This window comes from Lates calcarifer, linkage group LG3 (assembly GCF_001640805.2).
Source record: "Lates calcarifer isolate ASB-BC8 linkage group LG3, TLL_Latcal_v3, whole genome shotgun sequence".
Lineage (NCBI taxonomy): Eukaryota > Metazoa > Chordata > Actinopteri > Centropomidae > Lates > Lates calcarifer.
In genome coordinates, this window is record NC_066835.1 from 5,639,463 (window position 1) to 5,659,085 (window position 19,623).

At 40.9% G+C, this 19,623-nt stretch overlaps 1 protein-coding gene across 1 annotated transcript in view; it reads left to right on the top strand.

The window, feature by feature from the left end:
- Window positions 1-19,623, top strand: part of adcy2b (adenylate cyclase 2b (brain)) — a 45,711-nt gene that overhangs the window by 9,236 nt on the left and 16,852 nt on the right. The window contains exons 3-10 of the mRNA XM_018701416.2: window positions 1,768-1,965; window positions 6,931-7,092; window positions 7,918-8,067; window positions 11,435-11,583; window positions 12,973-13,084; window positions 14,391-14,518; window positions 15,821-15,979; window positions 17,208-17,340. Of these exons, the coding sequence (XP_018556932.1) occupies window positions 1,768-1,965; window positions 6,931-7,092; window positions 7,918-8,067; window positions 11,435-11,583; window positions 12,973-13,084; window positions 14,391-14,518; window positions 15,821-15,979; window positions 17,208-17,340 (1,191 nt within the window). The remainder of the gene's footprint in view (window positions 1-1,767; window positions 1,966-6,930; window positions 7,093-7,917; window positions 8,068-11,434; window positions 11,584-12,972; window positions 13,085-14,390; window positions 14,519-15,820; window positions 15,980-17,207; window positions 17,341-19,623) is intronic.

The following is a 19,623-nucleotide window of genomic DNA, read 5'->3' on the forward strand; positions in this document are numbered from 1 at the left end:
GTGTAATTTTGCAGTCTTGCTTACATCCTCATTGGGATTCAGTCTGTGCTCCAGGCTCACTGTATAGCTGGCGTGGCGTCAGCAACTGTATCCCATGGGATCCCTTCGCCAGACCCTGACTCATACTACCTCTGCTACATCATGCTGCTACATTAATACACAGCAAAATGCTCTCTTCAAATAGCCAAATAGCTTCTGCTGTTTTCAACAAGCAGCTCCAGTCAATACACTGTCAAATCAGCCACAAATTCAAGGTTGAGCCTGTGGCATCTTTTTCATTCTCTTCCATAAAAGCTGCTCCAGTGGATCGCATTTTAATAGAATCAAAGGCATTTCTATGCCAACGACAATGTTCATTTTACTGTAAAATCATCGACATCTGATCATACGCCGGCTTGCTAATTTAACATTTACAGCTGCTGGACCTGTCAGCGCAATCATGACTTTGGAATAATTTAAAATGGTTTATGTGGGTGTCGGGTAGGATTGAGTCTGGGAAAGTGCGCTGTGTGTGTGTGTGTGTGTGTGTGTGTGTGTGGAAGCTGTGTGCTCACAGTCTCTTTGAGCAAGAGATGGTGATTTTGGCGCTGTTCCATAATTTAGTACATGCTGAAGAGGGCAAAAGGACTACTAGAGTACCCTGACAACATTGGTGTATGCATGTTTGTGGGATGGGTTTGTGTGTGATGGGTGATGTGATTTGCACAGTAAAGTATTTGCTAGTTGTTCTGTCTTTTTTGAGAACATTTAAATGTTCTCAGTAAAGAACCATCCGTCCTTCCATTGAAGTTTAGTGAGAATAATTGCATGTCTTTTTTTTTTGTCATTTTGTCTTATATGAAGTGATTTTCTTGGAATAAGTGAAAAATTCTGTTACTTATGTGGATTTTTTTGCACTTGAAAGTTTCAAGGAACAAGAATCAATATCATCTTCACAAGGCAGCAAACGGTAGATAATGGCACCAAGGTGTGAGAATATCTTTGGGGGGGGGGGAACCCTCAACTGCCTTGTAAGAAAAACAGCAAGATATTTATCCCTTTTCAAGCCAGCTAACCTGTTAGGATGGACAGCTTTGTGCAGTGCACATCCTCCTGGAGTGTAAACATGACATAGTTAGAGTGAAGAAGAGGCTTTCTGCTATAGAGGATGAGAGGGTGGGTGAGGGAGGTCTGGCTGAAGTCAAAGAGACAGAGGGTGTGAGTGTATGTGTGTGTGTTGACACCTTTTAAACGCTGACTTTGACAGTGTGAGTGCAGAAGTGATGCTGTAGCACATTCTCTGGGCTCAGACTGTCTGTCTGCTGATCTGTGTGCCGTCTGTTCATCTGTTTGTGCCTGTGTGTCATGTCGTACCTCTATCCTTCTGAGGACAGAATGTCCTCATAGGGACACATTGGTGTTGGATTTAAGGTTAAAGTTTTGGGTTAGCTGGTCTGTAGTAAATATGTAAAGCAGGTTCAGTACTCATTAATGTGTCTCTGGTAAGTCTCTCTCTGGTCCTCCATAATAATAATTTAGCATACATAAACATTACTAAGAGTACATGGCTTTTTTTGAAGCCAGTCATTACCCACTTTAATGATTACAAATGTGCTCAGGGAAGAGTCCTCACCAGTATGTTAATGCAGCCTGTATATGCATATAGACTGCTGAATATGTATACAGACTATGACTATGACAGACTATGTACTACAAATCAGTTTCTAGATAGGATTTCCAATAATACTCTCTCTCTCTCTCTCTCTCTCTCTCTCTCTCTCTCTCCAGAAAACAGAGGACCATTTGACATTCCTGATCACCGTGCCGGCCGCTCTCTTCCTCTTCCTGTCCATCTTCATCCTCGTCTGCATTGAGTCGGTCTTCAAGCGGATGCTCCGCCTCTTCTCTCTCCTGATATGGGCCTGTCTGGTCACCATGGGTTACCTGTTCATGTTCTCAGGAGGGATACTCAGTCCATGGGACCAGGTAGATAAATGTGTGTGTTTGTTTTGTGTGCGTGTTACTGTGTCTAAAAGTACATGCAGGTGCATCTGCGAACCTAGTTATACCCACTGCATGTACAGTACAACTGCAGGCCTGGCTGCATGTGCGGGTGTGCAGTCAATTCAGTTGAGTGTTTGGTATGTTCCACCCCTCTGAGTTATTGTTGCTGTGCCCATCAAGCTTTCCATTCTTACAAGACATTACAATACAGTTTACAATAATAACAGTGGCAGACTTGCCACTCGAAATTCTCAGTAATTTTTTAAGCAGTGGGTTCCTGATTTCAGACAATGGCAGATAACAGCAAGCTTCTTTTTTCTAGCTGGCAGCAGTCAGTTTTGCTCATATAAGCGACAGCTGTTGCTCGCTGATTTCATCAGCTTTAGCTACCTAGCTAATTCAACTAATGTTAACTCATGAGTTGGTGAAAAGCATGCTGATCACTCTCTCGCAGATCTTTAGATGCTTCCAGCTGACCTGTTTTGAAAGGAGAATCCTGTAAAGTTGTCTTAAATATTCACCTGATGCCTATGTACATGATAATTTAAAAAAAAAAACATTGCATTGTTCTTGCACTGCAGTATAGGTATATATATATATGTTAGCTCCAGTATCATGAATGAGGTAAGGAAGCAAACTGTTATTTTGTTTGACAGAGACCAGGGGTGTAACCAAGTATGAATACATTACTGGGATATGAACAGATAATGCACTCTTTTCAGATATGAACAGCTTGTTTTTTTTTTCTTTCCTCCTGCTCTGCCCTAATTGCAGACAGAAATCCGCTGGACTACAATGCTGCAGATAGTATCCCGCTCATTTCCTCAGTGCCTGTCCAAACGGTAACACAGTGTACAGGGTAGGACCTAGTTACCTGCTTAAAGTGCAGGGCTGAGGGTGAAAACAGTGGAAAGAAAAGAATAAAGTAATGTTTTTTGGAGGTGAGAATGTTATTATTTTGTATAGTTTCTGTAGTAACTAACTCATATATATGTGAGAGGAGTGTAAATGGCAACGTAAAACAGTTTAACACAGAAAATAGGGCAATGTGGCAATTTCCAACTCCCTTCTGGTTTAGGCCCTGCTTATTGCCAGTGTAGGTATAAATACAGATAAAATACAGATATTATAGCCTGACACATTTGCTGCTTATGTTACCGCAGACAAATGCACTGTTTAATCTATTATTTACAGTTTTGTGTTATTTGTTTTAGAGAAGGTAAGAAAAAAGAAACAACCTTCCAAACTTTTTATTTGTAAATTATCACTCTTACTACAGTTCCATGCTCCACTTCCACATTCAGAGAAAGCCAAAGCATGGTAGACCTGTTGAGCCTAGCTATGGTTGCTAAGCTGTGATTGGATAATTGTTTGGGGTGAGGGGCTTAATGAAAGGTAAAGTTACAGTGAGAGAAAAGGTACAAGCCACAGGGTACAGTGAGACACCAGGAAAAATACAAACTACTGGACCTGCAAAGAAATTTCCATAAAGTTGGAAGTTCAGACAGATTAAAATTAAGAACTAATTTAAAGGTCAAGATGGAAGCAACAAAAAGAAAAGATGACCCCCACAGACAGCAAGCAATGGCATCTTTTCATTAGACTCTCTCTAAATGTCCCTTTGAAACCAACAATAAATTACTACATGACTAAGGATAATAAAATCTGATTAATTGAGGTCTACTTTTTGACACATGCATGTGCATTTATGAGTGTTTGTGTGATCGCATACATGTCTGTAGATGTGTCTTTGTGCATGCACAACTGATTGCGTGTGTGACTGTGTGTGCATGTGCACAGACAAGATTTACAAATTAATTCCACATGTGACAAGTGTTAATGAGGCCTGATGAGAGCTGGAGGTGAGCAGATCAGCAGACAGACACATTAGTTTTCAGTGCCAGACTCCTTCTCTCTTTGTCTCAGGAATCCTATTTTCTCATGCTAGCGCCCTGTCTCCCCCTATTCATCAAATCCCATTTTTCTCTTCCCAGCTTCTCCACCTGCCTCTTCCTCTCCTGTTAAGACCCCCTCTTCGCCCTCCCCCACCATGCCCAAATTTCCCCTCTCCCTTTTTTCCTCCCCTTCACTCCTTCCCTGCCTCCACAGGGATAGAGATATTTTTACCATCAGCCACCTGTGAGAGCATAATCATTCTGCATTATTAATCACTCTATTCTGCTCCCATGACTCTCCTACTTATATCCCCATCTATCTATCTATCTATCTATCTATCTATCTATCTATCTATCTATCTATCTATCTATCTATCTATCTATCTATCTATCTATCCTGTATCTGTTTTCCTCTCTGACTTTTAGTTTATAAGAAGAAAGAAAGACAAAGTCCGAAAGGCATGAAAGAAACTTGTAGGAGAGCAGAAATCCAGTGAAAAGAGAACAGTTGGAATTGCAGCCCGCTCTCAGTGGGTTGGATTGATTGTGATTACTGAGAGAACAGTATGTCTGATGGAGCACACAGAGCTAATAACAGTGAAGGCCTGACATAGAGAGAGGGGAGGGGGAGACAGAGATAGAGAGAAACTCTGGTGTTCTGCTTGGTCATTCACTTTTAACCCCTCCACCCCACTACAAACATGCTTGCCTGCTCACACACACACACACACACACACACACACACACACACACACAGATATCTTGTCCACATACAGTCCAAGCTGTGCCTGCCACCATCTAGCTGCATTACCCCGTTAGTCTGGGCTTTATTTGATTTCTGCGAAGGCCATGGCTCTTTCCAGAAGGCAGATTGAACATGGCTGCTACACCTGGTACCCCAGAATCAAGACACAGTCACACTGACCCATGTGTGAGTGTGTATATGTGTGCATTTCCACATGCTTGCCAAAAAAAAAAAAGAAAAAGAAAAAAAAGTGGGTGCTTGCATCCAAAAATGCTGCCGAGCCGCTTACACTCATAAATGCTAAAGTGAGCAGAGAGCAAAACATTTCTGATGTGTGTATTCAAGCATGCTTATCTGTGTGTGTCTCTGTGTGTGTATGTGTGTGAGGCGGAAAGTAAGCGTGCCCTGCTTTTGTCTGAAATACAGGAGGGTTGTGGTGCGCCTTGAACAAAAGACAGAAAAAAAGTAATCGAAGAAGCCAAAGTGAGATGATGGCTGCAGCTCCCATCTCGAGGTGTTTGAGGGTGTATTAGGATTCAGGCCGGAGTGCTGTGGAGATGGAGTGTGTCTGGCTGCTTGCGTCGCAGACAGAGGCAGGTGACGCACCTGAAATTGGACTGCCATTCTCAATTCCTACAGCCACCCAAACAGACCAGACGTCACACACTCCAACTGTCCTTTGCTGTTTTCAGAGGTGGGAGTTCAGGGTTAGGAGCTGAAGTTATACCGGATCGAAGAAACACCACATCTGCTCCGACGTCAGCATCCTTCCCTATGTTGGTTCCCTTAGCAACAAAAAGTCTGAGCTTACAAACACCTCTCTCTCTCTGTTCTCTGCGTTCAGGTCATCTTTTAGGAAGAACTCAGTCAAGCAAACAATCACTAACATCCAATGTTCTAGTTGCATTTTTGCTTGATAAAACATTACATGTTAGTGGTAGAAGTAATCATATCTTTGCAATGCAACACCAAGTCACCTGTCACTGCAAATAATGTTTATAATGTTGATTCCATAAACACTGTGAGTAGCATGTGGCTTGTACTTGCACAAAGGAAACAACAGTGAGGAATATTTGTTATTTGAATTGTATGTAAATGTATTGTATTGTAAATGTATGTCTGGCAACATTAGAGACACATTTAGGGCTAAGTGACAGCAGGAATTGTGGGTTTGTTTTCAAGGAAAATTGGTTAGTTCAAGCAGTCTTAGTGGATTCCTGTTTGCAGACAAACTATGTGAAGCTGATAGACAGGGGAAATAAACAGACAGGCAGGAAGGTCAGAGTTCATCTGGCGTCCCTGTTGAATCTGTGACCTGTCTGCGCCAGTCGCCACCACAGCCACCATAACAGGAAGGAGGTTGGACTGACAGCAGGGGAAGTGGACAGAGATGAAGCAGGAGGTTAAGGCACAAGGTATCAATGAACGACACAGGAGGAAACACACATCTGCATGTACACATGACATACAGGAACATGCACTCACACGCATATCGGAAGGCGGAGGAAGAGGCTTTGATGGAAGCCTGGAGGGAGAAAGGACTGATGGCAGTAAACATGCAGGCAGCTCTGTCAGAATGTTTTCCACAGTAAAGCACTACACAGTCTTGTATTTATTCCCATATGTAAGGAAACATTTGAGCAATTCCTGTGTTAAACCTCAGCAGTTTTGTGATGCTCTGATGTGTTGTATTAGGTCTTCTAGGCAGTTTATCACAGGATTTTGTCCTTTTGTAAAACTAAGTGAGCAGCCCACTCTTCCATAATAATTTAACAGAGGATCAGCAGTTTAGCATTGGATCTTTGTGTGAGGAAGAGTGGGCAGCCAGTTCACCTTTCAACTCACTGCGTTCTGTATTTAGACAAAAAGCAGACAAAGAGGGTAGTTACAGAACATAAATCTCTGGTGAAAATCATTCAAAGGCATTTATGCGATCTATATTTGGGCACTGCTGTGGTCATTTTTGGCATCACTACAGTACTTGTAGGACCATTAGTACAAGCCTTAGTTGACCTAAGATGTTAAATTAGGTAACTGTCCACTATGCTTACACTTCTGTAAAGCAGACACATAACTGAAGCATGATGGCATTGGATTTTTTGGCCAGCATATTCTTCTCAAAGGGTAGTTAAGTTATCAACTGGCCTCTGTTTACTTAAATTTACAGACGCTGGAAAAGCAACAAAGAAAAATGAAAGAAAAAATAGCCTAAACGATCAAAAAATACTGCAAAACATCAAGAGCTTTGAGCAGATCTGGTTTATTTTACCTTTACCTGCTGACGTCTCCCTGTTTCCCCCTTTCCAGGTGTCCTTCTTCCTGTTCATTGTGTTTGTCGTCTACACCATGCTGCCATTCTCCATGAGAGCTGCCATCATCGCCAGCGCCATCACCTGCATCTCGCACACTGTCACCCTGAGCATCTGCCTGGCCAACACCATCCCAGAACTGGAGCCTCTAGTCTGGCAGGTAAGGCAGATGGCTGTCTAAAAGTACAAGTCAGAGAGACTGTTGAAATCTACATTTTACACAACATCCCGCTTTAGATAGAGCAGAGACGGCTTCTCAAAATGAAATTGGTAAGGTTGTTCCATGCACGATTAAAAATGATGAGGTACAACATTTTAATAGGGTCTGGGTTATAAAACAGTGAACCAGTCCTGTATCATCATGACACAGCACATTCAGCAAAGTCTCCTGAGTCAAACGAACTGCCTTTTAATATACTCAGGGAACAGCTCTTAAAACACTGGCTCTCACTGAACGGACCCTTGAAACATGACACAGAAAGTCTCACCGCAACACAGAGACATCATAATGTTGGAACTTCTATTAATACATCAAACAACAAACAATGCACAGCAGGAACATAAGAATAAAATCTGTATAGTTACACACACATCCACATGCACGCACACACACACGGTGACTACCTCTAATCAGCCATCAAAGTAAACACACTCTAATCATCGACAGCCTCTCTCTTTCTCTCTCTCACACATACACAGTGGAAAAGCATACCAACAATAAAACATGCTCGAAGACACTCATTGCCCTTGGATACAGCACCAAGGACAACTTATTGATATGCAAGGCCACAGTTTAAAGAGGTTGAGGTTGACACAGTAAAGGAAGAGAGCAGTCAAAGTGTTTGTTCTGGACTGGTTTTACAACATAATGATATAGACTTAAGTAGAAGGAGGCAGATAGCAGGGAAATTAAACATACAAGCATGTATGAAAAGTGCGTCACCTTTATATACACTGTATATGTTCAACGTGTTATATGTGGCAGATCTTAGCCAATGTGATCATCTTCACCTGTGGTAACCTGGCTGGGGCGTACCACAAGCATCTGATGGACCTGGCTCTCAAACAGACCTACCAAGACACCTGCAACTGCATCAAGTCACCCATCAAGCTGGAGTTTGAGAAGCACCAACAGGTACACACTCACATTCATGGGCAGGACTGAAATAATTTGAGTTTATTATTTATATATTATTTATCTAATGTCAGCTCCTGTCATCAGATTACTGCATGTCCTGCTCTTATGCCTCTTCTGTGGACTAAAATGTTCTAATACAAGACTGCAATTCAAAATTTTAGACATTAATTCATTAGTGTCTCTGTATACTCAGTACAACTACTCAGTTATTAGCTACGCAACCAGCTTAGTTCTAGCAGTGGCAGAGTGCTGCTGCTGTTGCTCCACCACTTCAACAAATATTGGATGGAGTCCTGCCCCTTTCAAGTGTTAGCACCTGCATACGTTTTTTAAACCATGATAGTGAATTGAGTTCAAATATATGCCCGCGATTTAGTGCACATATGTGTTAAGTCCATGGCATCAAACCCTGGTTTATATGAGACATTACAAATTAGCCCACTGACTGAATGACATGTGTCTGTACCTTTTTATGGCCACCTGTAACTTTTGGTGCTTTGGGAATGAAGCTTTAATTCTGTCACCTGAGATCAACACTCAGCTAGTGTCTAAAAATGTAAAGCCTATAGATAAACTGCTAGTTCAGCTGCAGACTTTTGACTCCTGTAGTTCCTGTCTCTCTCTCAGAGCCACACATACTTGACAAGAGCCCAAATGAAATTCAAACATATTCTGTTTTATTGCCAAAATATTTCACTTCTCAGTTTTGTCAGGGATGAGGAGTTGGTAAGTCGATCATGTCTAAAGAGGCATTATGCAGTGACATTTGCCTGACATTAGCGTCTTTGCCGTGACATTAGCCATTCTTTCTGACCAGGGAAATGACATATAAAATTACACCACGCTGGTGGTCTACACTGTAGGGATTAGCTATGATTTCTTTTCTTTTTTTATGTAAAATTTGCAGTATTTATTACAAATGGTGAAATACATAATTTATCATAATTCTAGTATATCATTGTTACATGATAGAAATAGAAATTTTACAAATACTCCATCAGACACAAATAAAATTAAGTTATTTATGACATGTTTGTATGTCATTTATTCCACAGGTGGGCATAACGATGTTGTATATGAAAATATATTTGTTGATTTGATTTTTTTATCATATGAATTTAGTTGGAAAAGATATATTACCACAAGTCAGTGGATATTTTTGTTTGCTGTAGGTGGTATTTGAATAATAGAAGATATTGACCAAAGCAACTATCTTCACGTTGGATATTTTCACTTGCATATGTTTCTCTGCATTTGCACCAATGTGTGTGTGGATGTGTGTGTTTGTGTGTGTATTTTAGAATGTGTGAGGATGCATGCAAATGTCAGTGCATAACTAAACACCACTAAATCTCATTCAGTAGTTGAATACAGATCACTATGGTTCATTTATCAAACACATGATTAATAAAGCTATATCTCTTCAGGCTATTACGCCCTCTCTGCATGCTCACAGTCGAATGTTCATATTTCTTCAGTGCTGAATAAGTAAATAAGTGCGGGTGGTGTGGGTTTCTATTTTTAGTGTAGCCCCCACCCATCCACCACCAAACCCTCTCTCTACTTAATTTGCTGCTGTGTTTTAGGAAATGAGCCCATGGTGTGTGAACAATGTAATGACCCTCTCTGCTGTGAGCTGCATTTATGAGTCACACCCCCTCAGGCAGCTACTCAGTCTCTCTAACATGCACACACACCCACACTCATTCCCACACACTCTGGCACACACACGCACACCAAAATCACCCTCAAACAACCCTCCATCTGATGTGCATGGTGCTAAATTAAAGCAAAAACCCACAACTTACATGGTTACACAACAGCTTTAGGTGATGGATTTTGCATCTCAAAAAACTCCCCAGATTACTGACTATCCTACACTATGGCATGTCTTGTTAAGATTCCCAGTGCTTTCCAGAGAATATGTCAACTTTCTAAGATATCAACAACAACCATCAAACTCTGATGTCAGCATCTCAGGGTCAAACAATGACGGTCTCTTTGTATAGTCACAATGCAACAAACGACAATGCAGCCCTCAAATCATACAGAGAGAAATCCCCTCAATCCTCCAAAGTGGTAAAGAGCCACGGTTCATTTACAGGTCTTTCTCACAGTGGATGTCTCCTTTAATTTCTACCTTAATCTCCTCATAATTATCAAATATCGATTAGGTTAAAATCATAGGCAGTGAACAGCAGAACTTGCTCCATTGCTTTTCTCTGCCATGCTACATATTTGAACATGAAGATATTTTGTGTGCCTCAATCGTTCTTCTGTTCTTGACATTGGCTTCCTGTGCTCAGAGCTGAAAAATTAGCTCCAATGCACCATCATTAAGGGGATGGGGGACAATCTATTTAGGAGGTTAAATATTAGCTGTGGATGACAACGGCTATATTTATAGAGTACTGGAGAAGGAGAGTAGAACAGTACACAATAGAATAGAATAGAATAGATCAGTACAGAACAGAATAGCACACAATAGAAATAATAGAAAATAATAGAATAGAATAGAATAGAATAGAATAGAATAGAATAGAATAGAATAGAATAGAATAGAATAGAGTAGAATTGTATTGAATAGAATTGACCAAATAGGGGTAGAATAGAACAGAATTCATCAGAGCTGTAGAGAACACAACAGCACACTAAATACTATAGAGTAGAACAGAATAGAAAACAATGGAACTGAATGTAATGGAGGAGGTCTGTACAGAACAACAGAAGAAAGAGGGGAACAAAACAGAAGAAAATGGAACAGAGCGGAGCTGTACATGATAGAATAGCAGTTAATAAAATAGAATAGAATAAAATACAACAGAAAATATTACTGCTTATATGCTGCTCCAAATAAGATTTGCATATCACCATTTTACATGTGAAAGTTTGGGTCTATTTGTGGCTCTACGTTTCACAATCCTGCAAAATAATTCCAGTGTGCATTCACAGTTATGGATTTTAATCCAAATAATAACTTTTTGCTTATTGCCATGTTTGTTTTTGACTCATAATGAGCTGAAAAGTTAAACAAAACAACCAAAGCCAAACACCCTGCAGGTTTAGCAAAGTCTGTGCATGAGTTTACCAAAGTAAGTCTATTACTGTTACCACATTATGAAATCTGAAAACAAAATAAGGGCATTATGTGCCTGTGGGTTTATCACAAATGAATTTAACAGTGCTATTTTATTCTTGGTACTGCATTATTGTGTTAATGTGCAGATCCAAACTTTGGCTCACTACCTTATGAACCAAATATGTTTTATGTTCCCATCTCATCAAAATAGTTCATTCTTTTTCTAATTGCTTCACTCTGCTGTGCCTAGCTTTCATTCCTGCCTTCCCCTCCCTCTGTCTCTAGGAGCGTTTACTGTTATCCTTGCTGCCATCTCATATAGCCAGAGTGATGAAAGCCGAGATCATTCAGAGGCTGCAGGGACCCAACTTTGGTCGAACTGAGAGTACCAACAACTTCCACAACCTCTATGTGCAGCGGCACACCAATGTCAGGTGAGCTTCCTCCTCCTTTATCTGTGCCCCCACATTACAAAGGTTATTATTTTCTGCTCTCATCTGTGTTTGATTGCTCCTATACCGTCCTGCCCTCCCCCTCATCACTGCTCATCCCTTGTCTTCTTTTGTCCTCCCCTCTCTACCTGCTCTCACGTTTCAATTGCTCCTATATTCCGGGCTCCTCTCATCTGCCATCATCTCGTTTTATTTCTTCTCCTCTCCTCTACTCCTCTCTTCTTCTTTCTTGTCATCTATTCTACACTTCATCTCTTTGCCATGACCAAATTCAATTCAGAGTTAATCCACCTCCACTGCACTCTGAGGTCACTTTGCCAAATGAATAGAAGCCTATGTCTTGATAACATCCTCCTCTACATTGTGGGGTTTTATAGAAGCAGAGCAGTACACAAATCCAGGCTTAGCACAAGAGCCTCTCCATAGAATGTCCTCTAAAAACCTGTTTTCCATCATGCTGGAGCTTCACAGGAGAAACAATATCACTGTGTCCCTTTTAAGTGGGCCTCAGGTGTGTGTGTGGGTGAGCGTGTGTGTGTGTGTGTTTGTGTTTGTGTCTTCATGTTGATCTGCCTATTATCCATCCAATAATAACAAATTCTCACATGGTCTAGCTCACAGTGAAGACAGCAATCTTTCCAGAACAAAGAAGTGACACTCAAGGACAGGTGGCAGGGTGGCTCTGCTGGGATTCTCCCATACTAGACAGTTAGTGGAGAGCCAAACAGCAACCACTGCCTCCACCATCATGTCTTCAGCTGTAATAACTGCTGTTTCTGGAGAGAAACAGGCTAAACTGTGTCTGTTTACATTTTTGTTGAAATATCAAATTCAGATATTTGTAGAGGCTTTGCAGACTTGTCACATTTATGTAGGAGCAGTAGCTAAAGACATAAGGTATGAAAATCCTGAAAAACGTCATATTTAGCAATATTAATTCCCCTTTTTGCAGTATCCATATGTTGTTTTGATGGTGATGGAAGAAAAAACAGATTAGGTGCATGGTCCAGATAACACTACCTAATAGAAACTCAGCATAATAATGTGTTGCATATAATGTGTTTCTTCATTCAGGTCTGTTAGATTTGTACATATGCAAAGATTTCCCACTGTAGTAAAACTGTTGTTCTGTCATCACCATAGTAAAAGTTCTCATCGAGAATTCAGTGGGTTTTTGAGGAGAATAATACTTCATACAAGTTCATTCAAAGCAGTCACATCAAATAAAACAAATCAAAGTGCTCCGCACCAATGGAAAGCTACTAATAAAATGGGGGCCCAAGGGTGAAAAACTTTATGCCTCTCCTAATAGAGGACGATAAAAATCTAGGTATGCAATGAACTGTGTCTGTGTCTTCTTGTTCTCTGCAGCATTCTGTATGCTGACATTGTGGGCTTCACCAGGCTGGCCAGTGACTGCTCTCCAGGTGAACTTGTGCATATGCTGAATGAACTCTTTGGCAAGTTTGACCAGATTGCAAAGGTAAACTCAAGACAACTTCATGTACACATTGCATTTCATACACAAGGACACCATGTGTGCTTCACAGCTTAAATGGATGGCAGAGTAGGAAAGAGGGGAATCAGATAAGCATCACATGTACACTGTCAGAGGATGTTCATCTCGTTGGCCATTCTCTCAGGAAAAATATTTCATTATAGCCGTATAAAAATCTGTCTATGCTAGAGGGATGTTGATCCAACTCTGTTGTAATTTATGAGGATGTAATTTGTTGTGGTCATATATTGGATTGTAATATCCTGTACTGTGAGGTGTTCCTGTGCCTCCCTATACAGTATGTGAATGAGGTAGAGAAAATATTGGAAACATTTCCCTGTATAATGCACTCTAATACTACACCACCACAAAGCTGCAGCTTCTAAATAGAATGAGATTTTCAGTTTAAAGTTTTGAAAGTTGTGGTATTGTGAGGCTTAGGCAGACTTCATTTATGGATTGTGGATAAATAACCCATTGATGGCCTTCTAAACCATGCAAAACTTGGAATAAAAGCCCTTTAATGTTTAGAGCACCAGACCCTAGCATCAGAATTCAGTAAACAACTTAAAACCCATGACGGTAACCCCTTCTATCTGAAGTTGCACTTTGAGAAATGAAGGATGTTAACAACATAAAAGAACATGTTTTGGTGCTTTCAGTTAATGTTACCCTAAGTATTTAACAGAAGACCTAATTTGAATTGTGTACACAAATTGGTTAATTGCAAAATTACTAAGGAGAGAGAGAGAGAGAGAGTCTTAGGCTGTCAATCAGAGGAAGCGCGACCTTGGAATAAATGTTTTCTCTGTCCTGCGGCCACAGTCGGCCTCCGTACCGTACCTTCCCAGAGGGCTGTGCGTGTCGACAGCTGCAGGTTGCAGCAGTGTGGGCTGGTCAGAGTGTATCTCGCGGTCTCATGGGTACTCAGCTCTGCGGGTCTAAACAGTTGAGTCAGGCTCTCTCAGCTTTGTGTCCAGCAGCTCTGTCCTCCCGCCTGACAAAGCTGCCGTTATATAAACCTCCATTCTATGAGCTGTTACACATCCCACATGTGGAATAAGTGTTATGTGCGTGGGTGTATGATTTTGGGCTCGATGGATGTGACTGTATGTGTGTGTGTGTATGCGTGTGTGGAGGTGAGAAAGAGCATGAGAAACGTCATTTTTTAAAATAAAGTAGTCAACCCTTACTTAAGATTTTGATGATTGTTGACAACTTATGAATCAGAGAATTTGATGATAAATGTACATTCCCTTGTTCTCATCAGTCCCCTCTTTGTTTCTTTAAGGAAAACGAGTGTATGCGAATCAAGATCCTGGGAGATTGTTACTACTGTGTATCTGGTCTGCCTGAGTCTCTGCCTCACCACGCCAGAAACTGCGTGAAGATGGGCTTGGATATGTGTGAGGCCATCAAGTAAAATACCAGATCTCTCCCTCTTTTTCTCTCCCTCTCTCTCACACGCACGCACACAAACAGAAACACAAACAAACAAACACACGCCTGTCAAACAGATTGAGCAGAAGGAACGCCAGACTTGATTTCAGCTCTGTTTGAATTCCAGAATAAACACAATGTGAAAGCAATATGATAAGCCTCCCGACTGAACAAATAAAAATTTCAAACAAATGAAAAAATAATCTCTTTCAGCTCCTTCCCCTCTGCTCTCTGTCGCTGTGTCTTTCACTCATGCATGAACACACACACATTAGTTTTATAGACCAATATGTTGGCTTGCCGGCGCTGACCTTTAATCATAATCAGATTAAAGATGCCATCCACCTCAGATGTCGTCCACCTCTGACATGATGAAGCAGAGTCTGTTTTTCAGTGCTAGATTTTCCACCCTGACTGGGATTAAATTGTGGAGGCAACACTGAATCATTTTGACATATGCCACCAAGCACTGGTTACTGGCAGCATTGGTAATGGCAATCTAAAAATAGCAGTCTACAAAAATATCCCAGAAATATTCCTACTACTTTTCAAAAACACAGATGGTCACCAAGACATAGTTACATTACAAAACTAAAGTATCAATTTTACATAAACAAGATCCAGTGGGTTAATTAATTAATATGCCTTATCATGTTGGTGGACAGATTTCTGCACACAAAGCCGGGCTGTTTCCCCCTGCTTCCAGTGTTCATGCTAAGCTGGGCTAACCATGCTGCGTACCTGATTTGCAATTGATATGAATCTTCTCAACTCACTCTCATAAAAAAAAAAGTGAATAGGCATATTTCCCAAAATGTTGCACTATTCCTGTAAAATGTAACTGAAATTAAATTGCATATTTTTTCTGCTACAGCAGACACATCTGCTCTGTAAGTCACGTCCTGTTTTCTCCTTTGAGAAAAAAAAAACATAGGCGAGAATGTATATTTATTTTTTCCTTTGCATTAATTCTTCAGAATATCATTATGTCTCTGTTTATATAGACGGAGAACTTGTTTCCATGCAGCCACACTCTTATTTTTAACCCATATTTACATAAAGCAATGTCTCCAACAGCCAGACAGCAGCCTGTTACACAAGACATTGAACCACATCCCACATCAGCTTTCTTACTAAAGCTCCTTCTTATCCCACATACAAATAGGAGCACACATTTTGTCCTGCATCTAAACTTGTTGAAAAAGCCTCCAAATAAACATTCACTGAGGAAACGTGCAAAAGATTTGAATTCAAAGATTCCCTCTTCCATTCTCTCCACAGGAAGGTCCGAGATGCCACTGGTGTCGATATCAACATGCGTGTTGGTGTTCACTCTGGGAATGTCCTGTGCGGTGTGATTGGCCTCCGGAAGTGGCAGTATGATGTGTGGTCACATGATGTAACATTAGCCAATCACATGGAGGCAGGAGGTGTGCCAGGGTGAGATATAACCAATAACGCAAAGAATGTTTTACTTGATCTTACTGATGATTTAGTGCTGCCTTGCAAATCCTTGTAATCATCATGTGGTTGGCAAACTGGAGACCTACACCTGCAAGTTTGCCAGTTTTAGTTAGTAAATGGGAAGGTGGGGTGGGGGGTGGGATTGCTTTGGGAATTGACTAACACTGCCTGCTCTCTCAGTGATTAATGTTGAATTGCACTTTAGCAAGTCAGTGAATTCCCATCTGTTCCACTGCAGTTCCATGTGGCTTAAAGTAGAAATGAGCAAGTCCCAGTGGTCAGCAGTACCAAAGTATCATTATCTTGAGTTTCAGTGGAGAGTCAGTTTCTTAAGGAGGCTGTTTTGTAAGTTTTTCAGCCTTAAAAGAATAACAGTGAACTTGTGCAATTTCCTTTTGCTTTCCTTTGGGTGTAGACATGGTCAGATTTATCAAATATCGCCATGAAATATTACTGATTGGCCAGTCTACCCTAAAACAACATTAATATCAGGATCAGTTGTTTAAAATCATTGTTGACTGAACCCCAGTAAACCACCCCCTTCTTAAAACCAGATACACCTGAGGCAGCAACATAGCCTACTAATGTGTTCCAGCAGCACCAAAAACAAGCATAACCATGACTCAGCTGAAAATATACACATAACAGTGTATCTACTGTGTGAATAATTGCTTTCATGCTCCATGATGGAGCATGGCTTTTAAATGAGGAACTGCAAACATTCAGACATGGATATGGAACATGAGATATGTCTGCCTCTAATTCTACCTGTTACAATTATTTAAGTCAATTATAGCCACCTCATTTGACCAATCTGCTCTACATGTGTTATGTGGCCATTAGGTCTGCCATCCTAGCACTGTAACAAGCATGGGAAAATTGGCTGGTGGTTATGTGTGTGCTACAGTGAAAATAAGCTCTCCAGTGTCACCACATTGTCTCACTGGACTGCTAATGGTTTGTGTCCTCTTATGCCTCCTGAAAGGCATCTGAAAAATATGGCAGCTGAAAAAACACATTCCCATCTCGATCCATCTCTTTTTGCAAGGGTAACAAACAAACCAGAAAAGGGAGAATTGCAGGTTAGTGTAGTTGTGACGCTGGAAAGTAAATAAAATGCTTGATAGAGCTGTTGCTGGCACAATGACGCAAGCTCTTAACCTCTCGGCATCTCTCCACTTATCCCTTTCTGTCTCATCTCTAGGAGGGTCCACATCTCTTCAGTGACATTGGAGCATCTGAAGGGCTCGTACAAGGTGGAGCCTGGAGACGGACAGAGCCGAGATTCCTACCTGAAAGAACATGGAGTGGTCACCTACCTGGTCATCAACCCAAAGGTCAGAAACCATCACTTACATGGTCCATAGTCAGAAAGCAGTGTCAGAGAGAACACTGGAGAGAGCTGAGGATTGTCACTTAGTGGGAAATTGGTATTTACTACACTTGCTTTTATTGAATGGCCCTCGCTGCCTTTGCTGTTGATTTTATGTATACTTTTTCCATTTTAAAGAGCCTTCTGGCTCTGTCCCAGGCTATAAAATGTTATTCCCATCATTATTTTTGTAAAAAAGAAAGATTGAATGACCATAATTTTTCAATCTTGGAAGTGTAATCTTATAACAGTAGTGTATATATGAAGTTGATACAGTAAAAACACACTTTTAAAATAGCTTTTGAAAGCTATTTAACAAGACCAAGAGTCTTCACCAATCAGCCACAAGATTAAAACCACTGACAGGTAAAGTGAGTAACAGAGATCATTTTATTACAATATAATGTGGGAAACCTTGGGTCCTGACATTTGTCTGGAGGTTCCTTTGACATGTGCCACCCACAACATTGTTGTAGACCAAGCACACCCTCCCATGGCAAAAGCACTCCCCATTGGCAGGGACTCCCCCAGCAGGATAAAGAGTCCCACCACACCACAAAAACTGCTCAGATCCAGATCTGATCCAGCATCTGTCAGTGGTTTTAATGTTGTGGCTGATCGGTGTATAGCCATACTAGCGTGAAAAGTCAGGAGATCAAAGTTGTTACAATTTATTCCAGTGGGATTGTGAATGTCTGTATCAAATGTCATGGCAATTCATCCAATCCGTCCATTTCAATTAAAAAAAATGTCAACCTCATGGTGGCTCTAGGGGAAAAATTGGCATCACCAAAGGCAATAGAGTTTATCCTCAAGGGGCCTTAAATATCTGTAGCAAATTTCATGGCAAAAACCCAGTGTGGTCAAGATATTTCATCCTGAAGCACAAATGTCAGCCTCATCAGAGAAAAGTCAGGGAATCACTACAGTCATAGCAATAGTTGTTGAGATATTTCAGTCAGCACCACTAAAAACCCATTGGATTAGCAAACATATGTGCTCACAAAGAGGAGAACAAGACTATTTAATGAAGACTTGATGTTATGGAGATACATGTTTGACATGAGCAGCAAAAATATTATATCCACATAATCCTGTATATGTCATAATTCATGATCCAGTTTGAATGTTTGCGACAGTACTGATGAGTTTGCAGCAGAAGTAACTGTGCCTTGATTCAAGACTTTATTTAAACTTGAAAATCATTTGTGTCACTGGTGTTTTCATGTGATTTATTGTAGATGTAATGAGTGTTAAAACAGGACGGTCGACTTTCAGCACCATGGACAACACCACTTTTTTACCAGCACATGGATGTGCTGTGATGTGAGGTTTACACAAAAAATGCATTGGCACCAGTTAGACCTGCCAAGACCACAGTGGACAGCTAAGCAAATTTGACTTTGAATAAGTGTGTAGCAATCCCCATATGTTATCAAATGAACAACATCTCAGCCAATGTTCAGTCAGTCGCTCTACCCAGAGAGAATTACGTTTGAAGTGAAGTCAGTTTTCATTGTGCAACTCCTCCTGTCAAACCAGGACTTAAGGCTGTTTAAGGACATTTAAGAGATCTGCTTCTTCTGTGAATGTTCTGCTGAGAACATCTCTATATAGAATATGCTGCTGGCATCCAGTCTGTGCTTTGGCTTGGCAAATGAAACACCATGCTTAACAGTCCTGCCTTCCTAATCCCTCTATAACTTGGCTAAGATGCACCCACCCCCTTAAATATCTGCAGTAAGACCTTCCTTTTTCCTGCATCAGGCATCCTGTGCTCACTATCTGCTGTTTTCACACACTTGAGGATTCTCAGAGCAACAGTGGCATGTCTTTTCTGAAGAATTGAGGCCCCAGTGCTTTCCGGTGCATCTTTTGGAAGTGCCATCACTGACACAAAAAGCCACGGTGTCTTTTGAGCATTGATTCCTCCGAATCTGCTCCTTTGGCTCCTTTTCATCATATGATTCCTCTCCAAAGAGCTTGACCAAGGATTTGTAGCTTCAACATAAAGTCATCACATTACTTCAAACGCTCTCCCTGTTCTCAAAGTGCAGAGTCACAACTCAGTAGCAGCATATTCCAGTTTCTGCTGAGCTTTGGCATTTGCAAGAATAACATATAAAGGGAAGGAAATTTATATTTTTATAGAGTATGAGATGTTCATTGAGCTGAAAGAAGTTCATCTAGCGTTCATATGAGTTGTTAAATGTACATGATCAAATGTGACATTTTGATTAACAATATA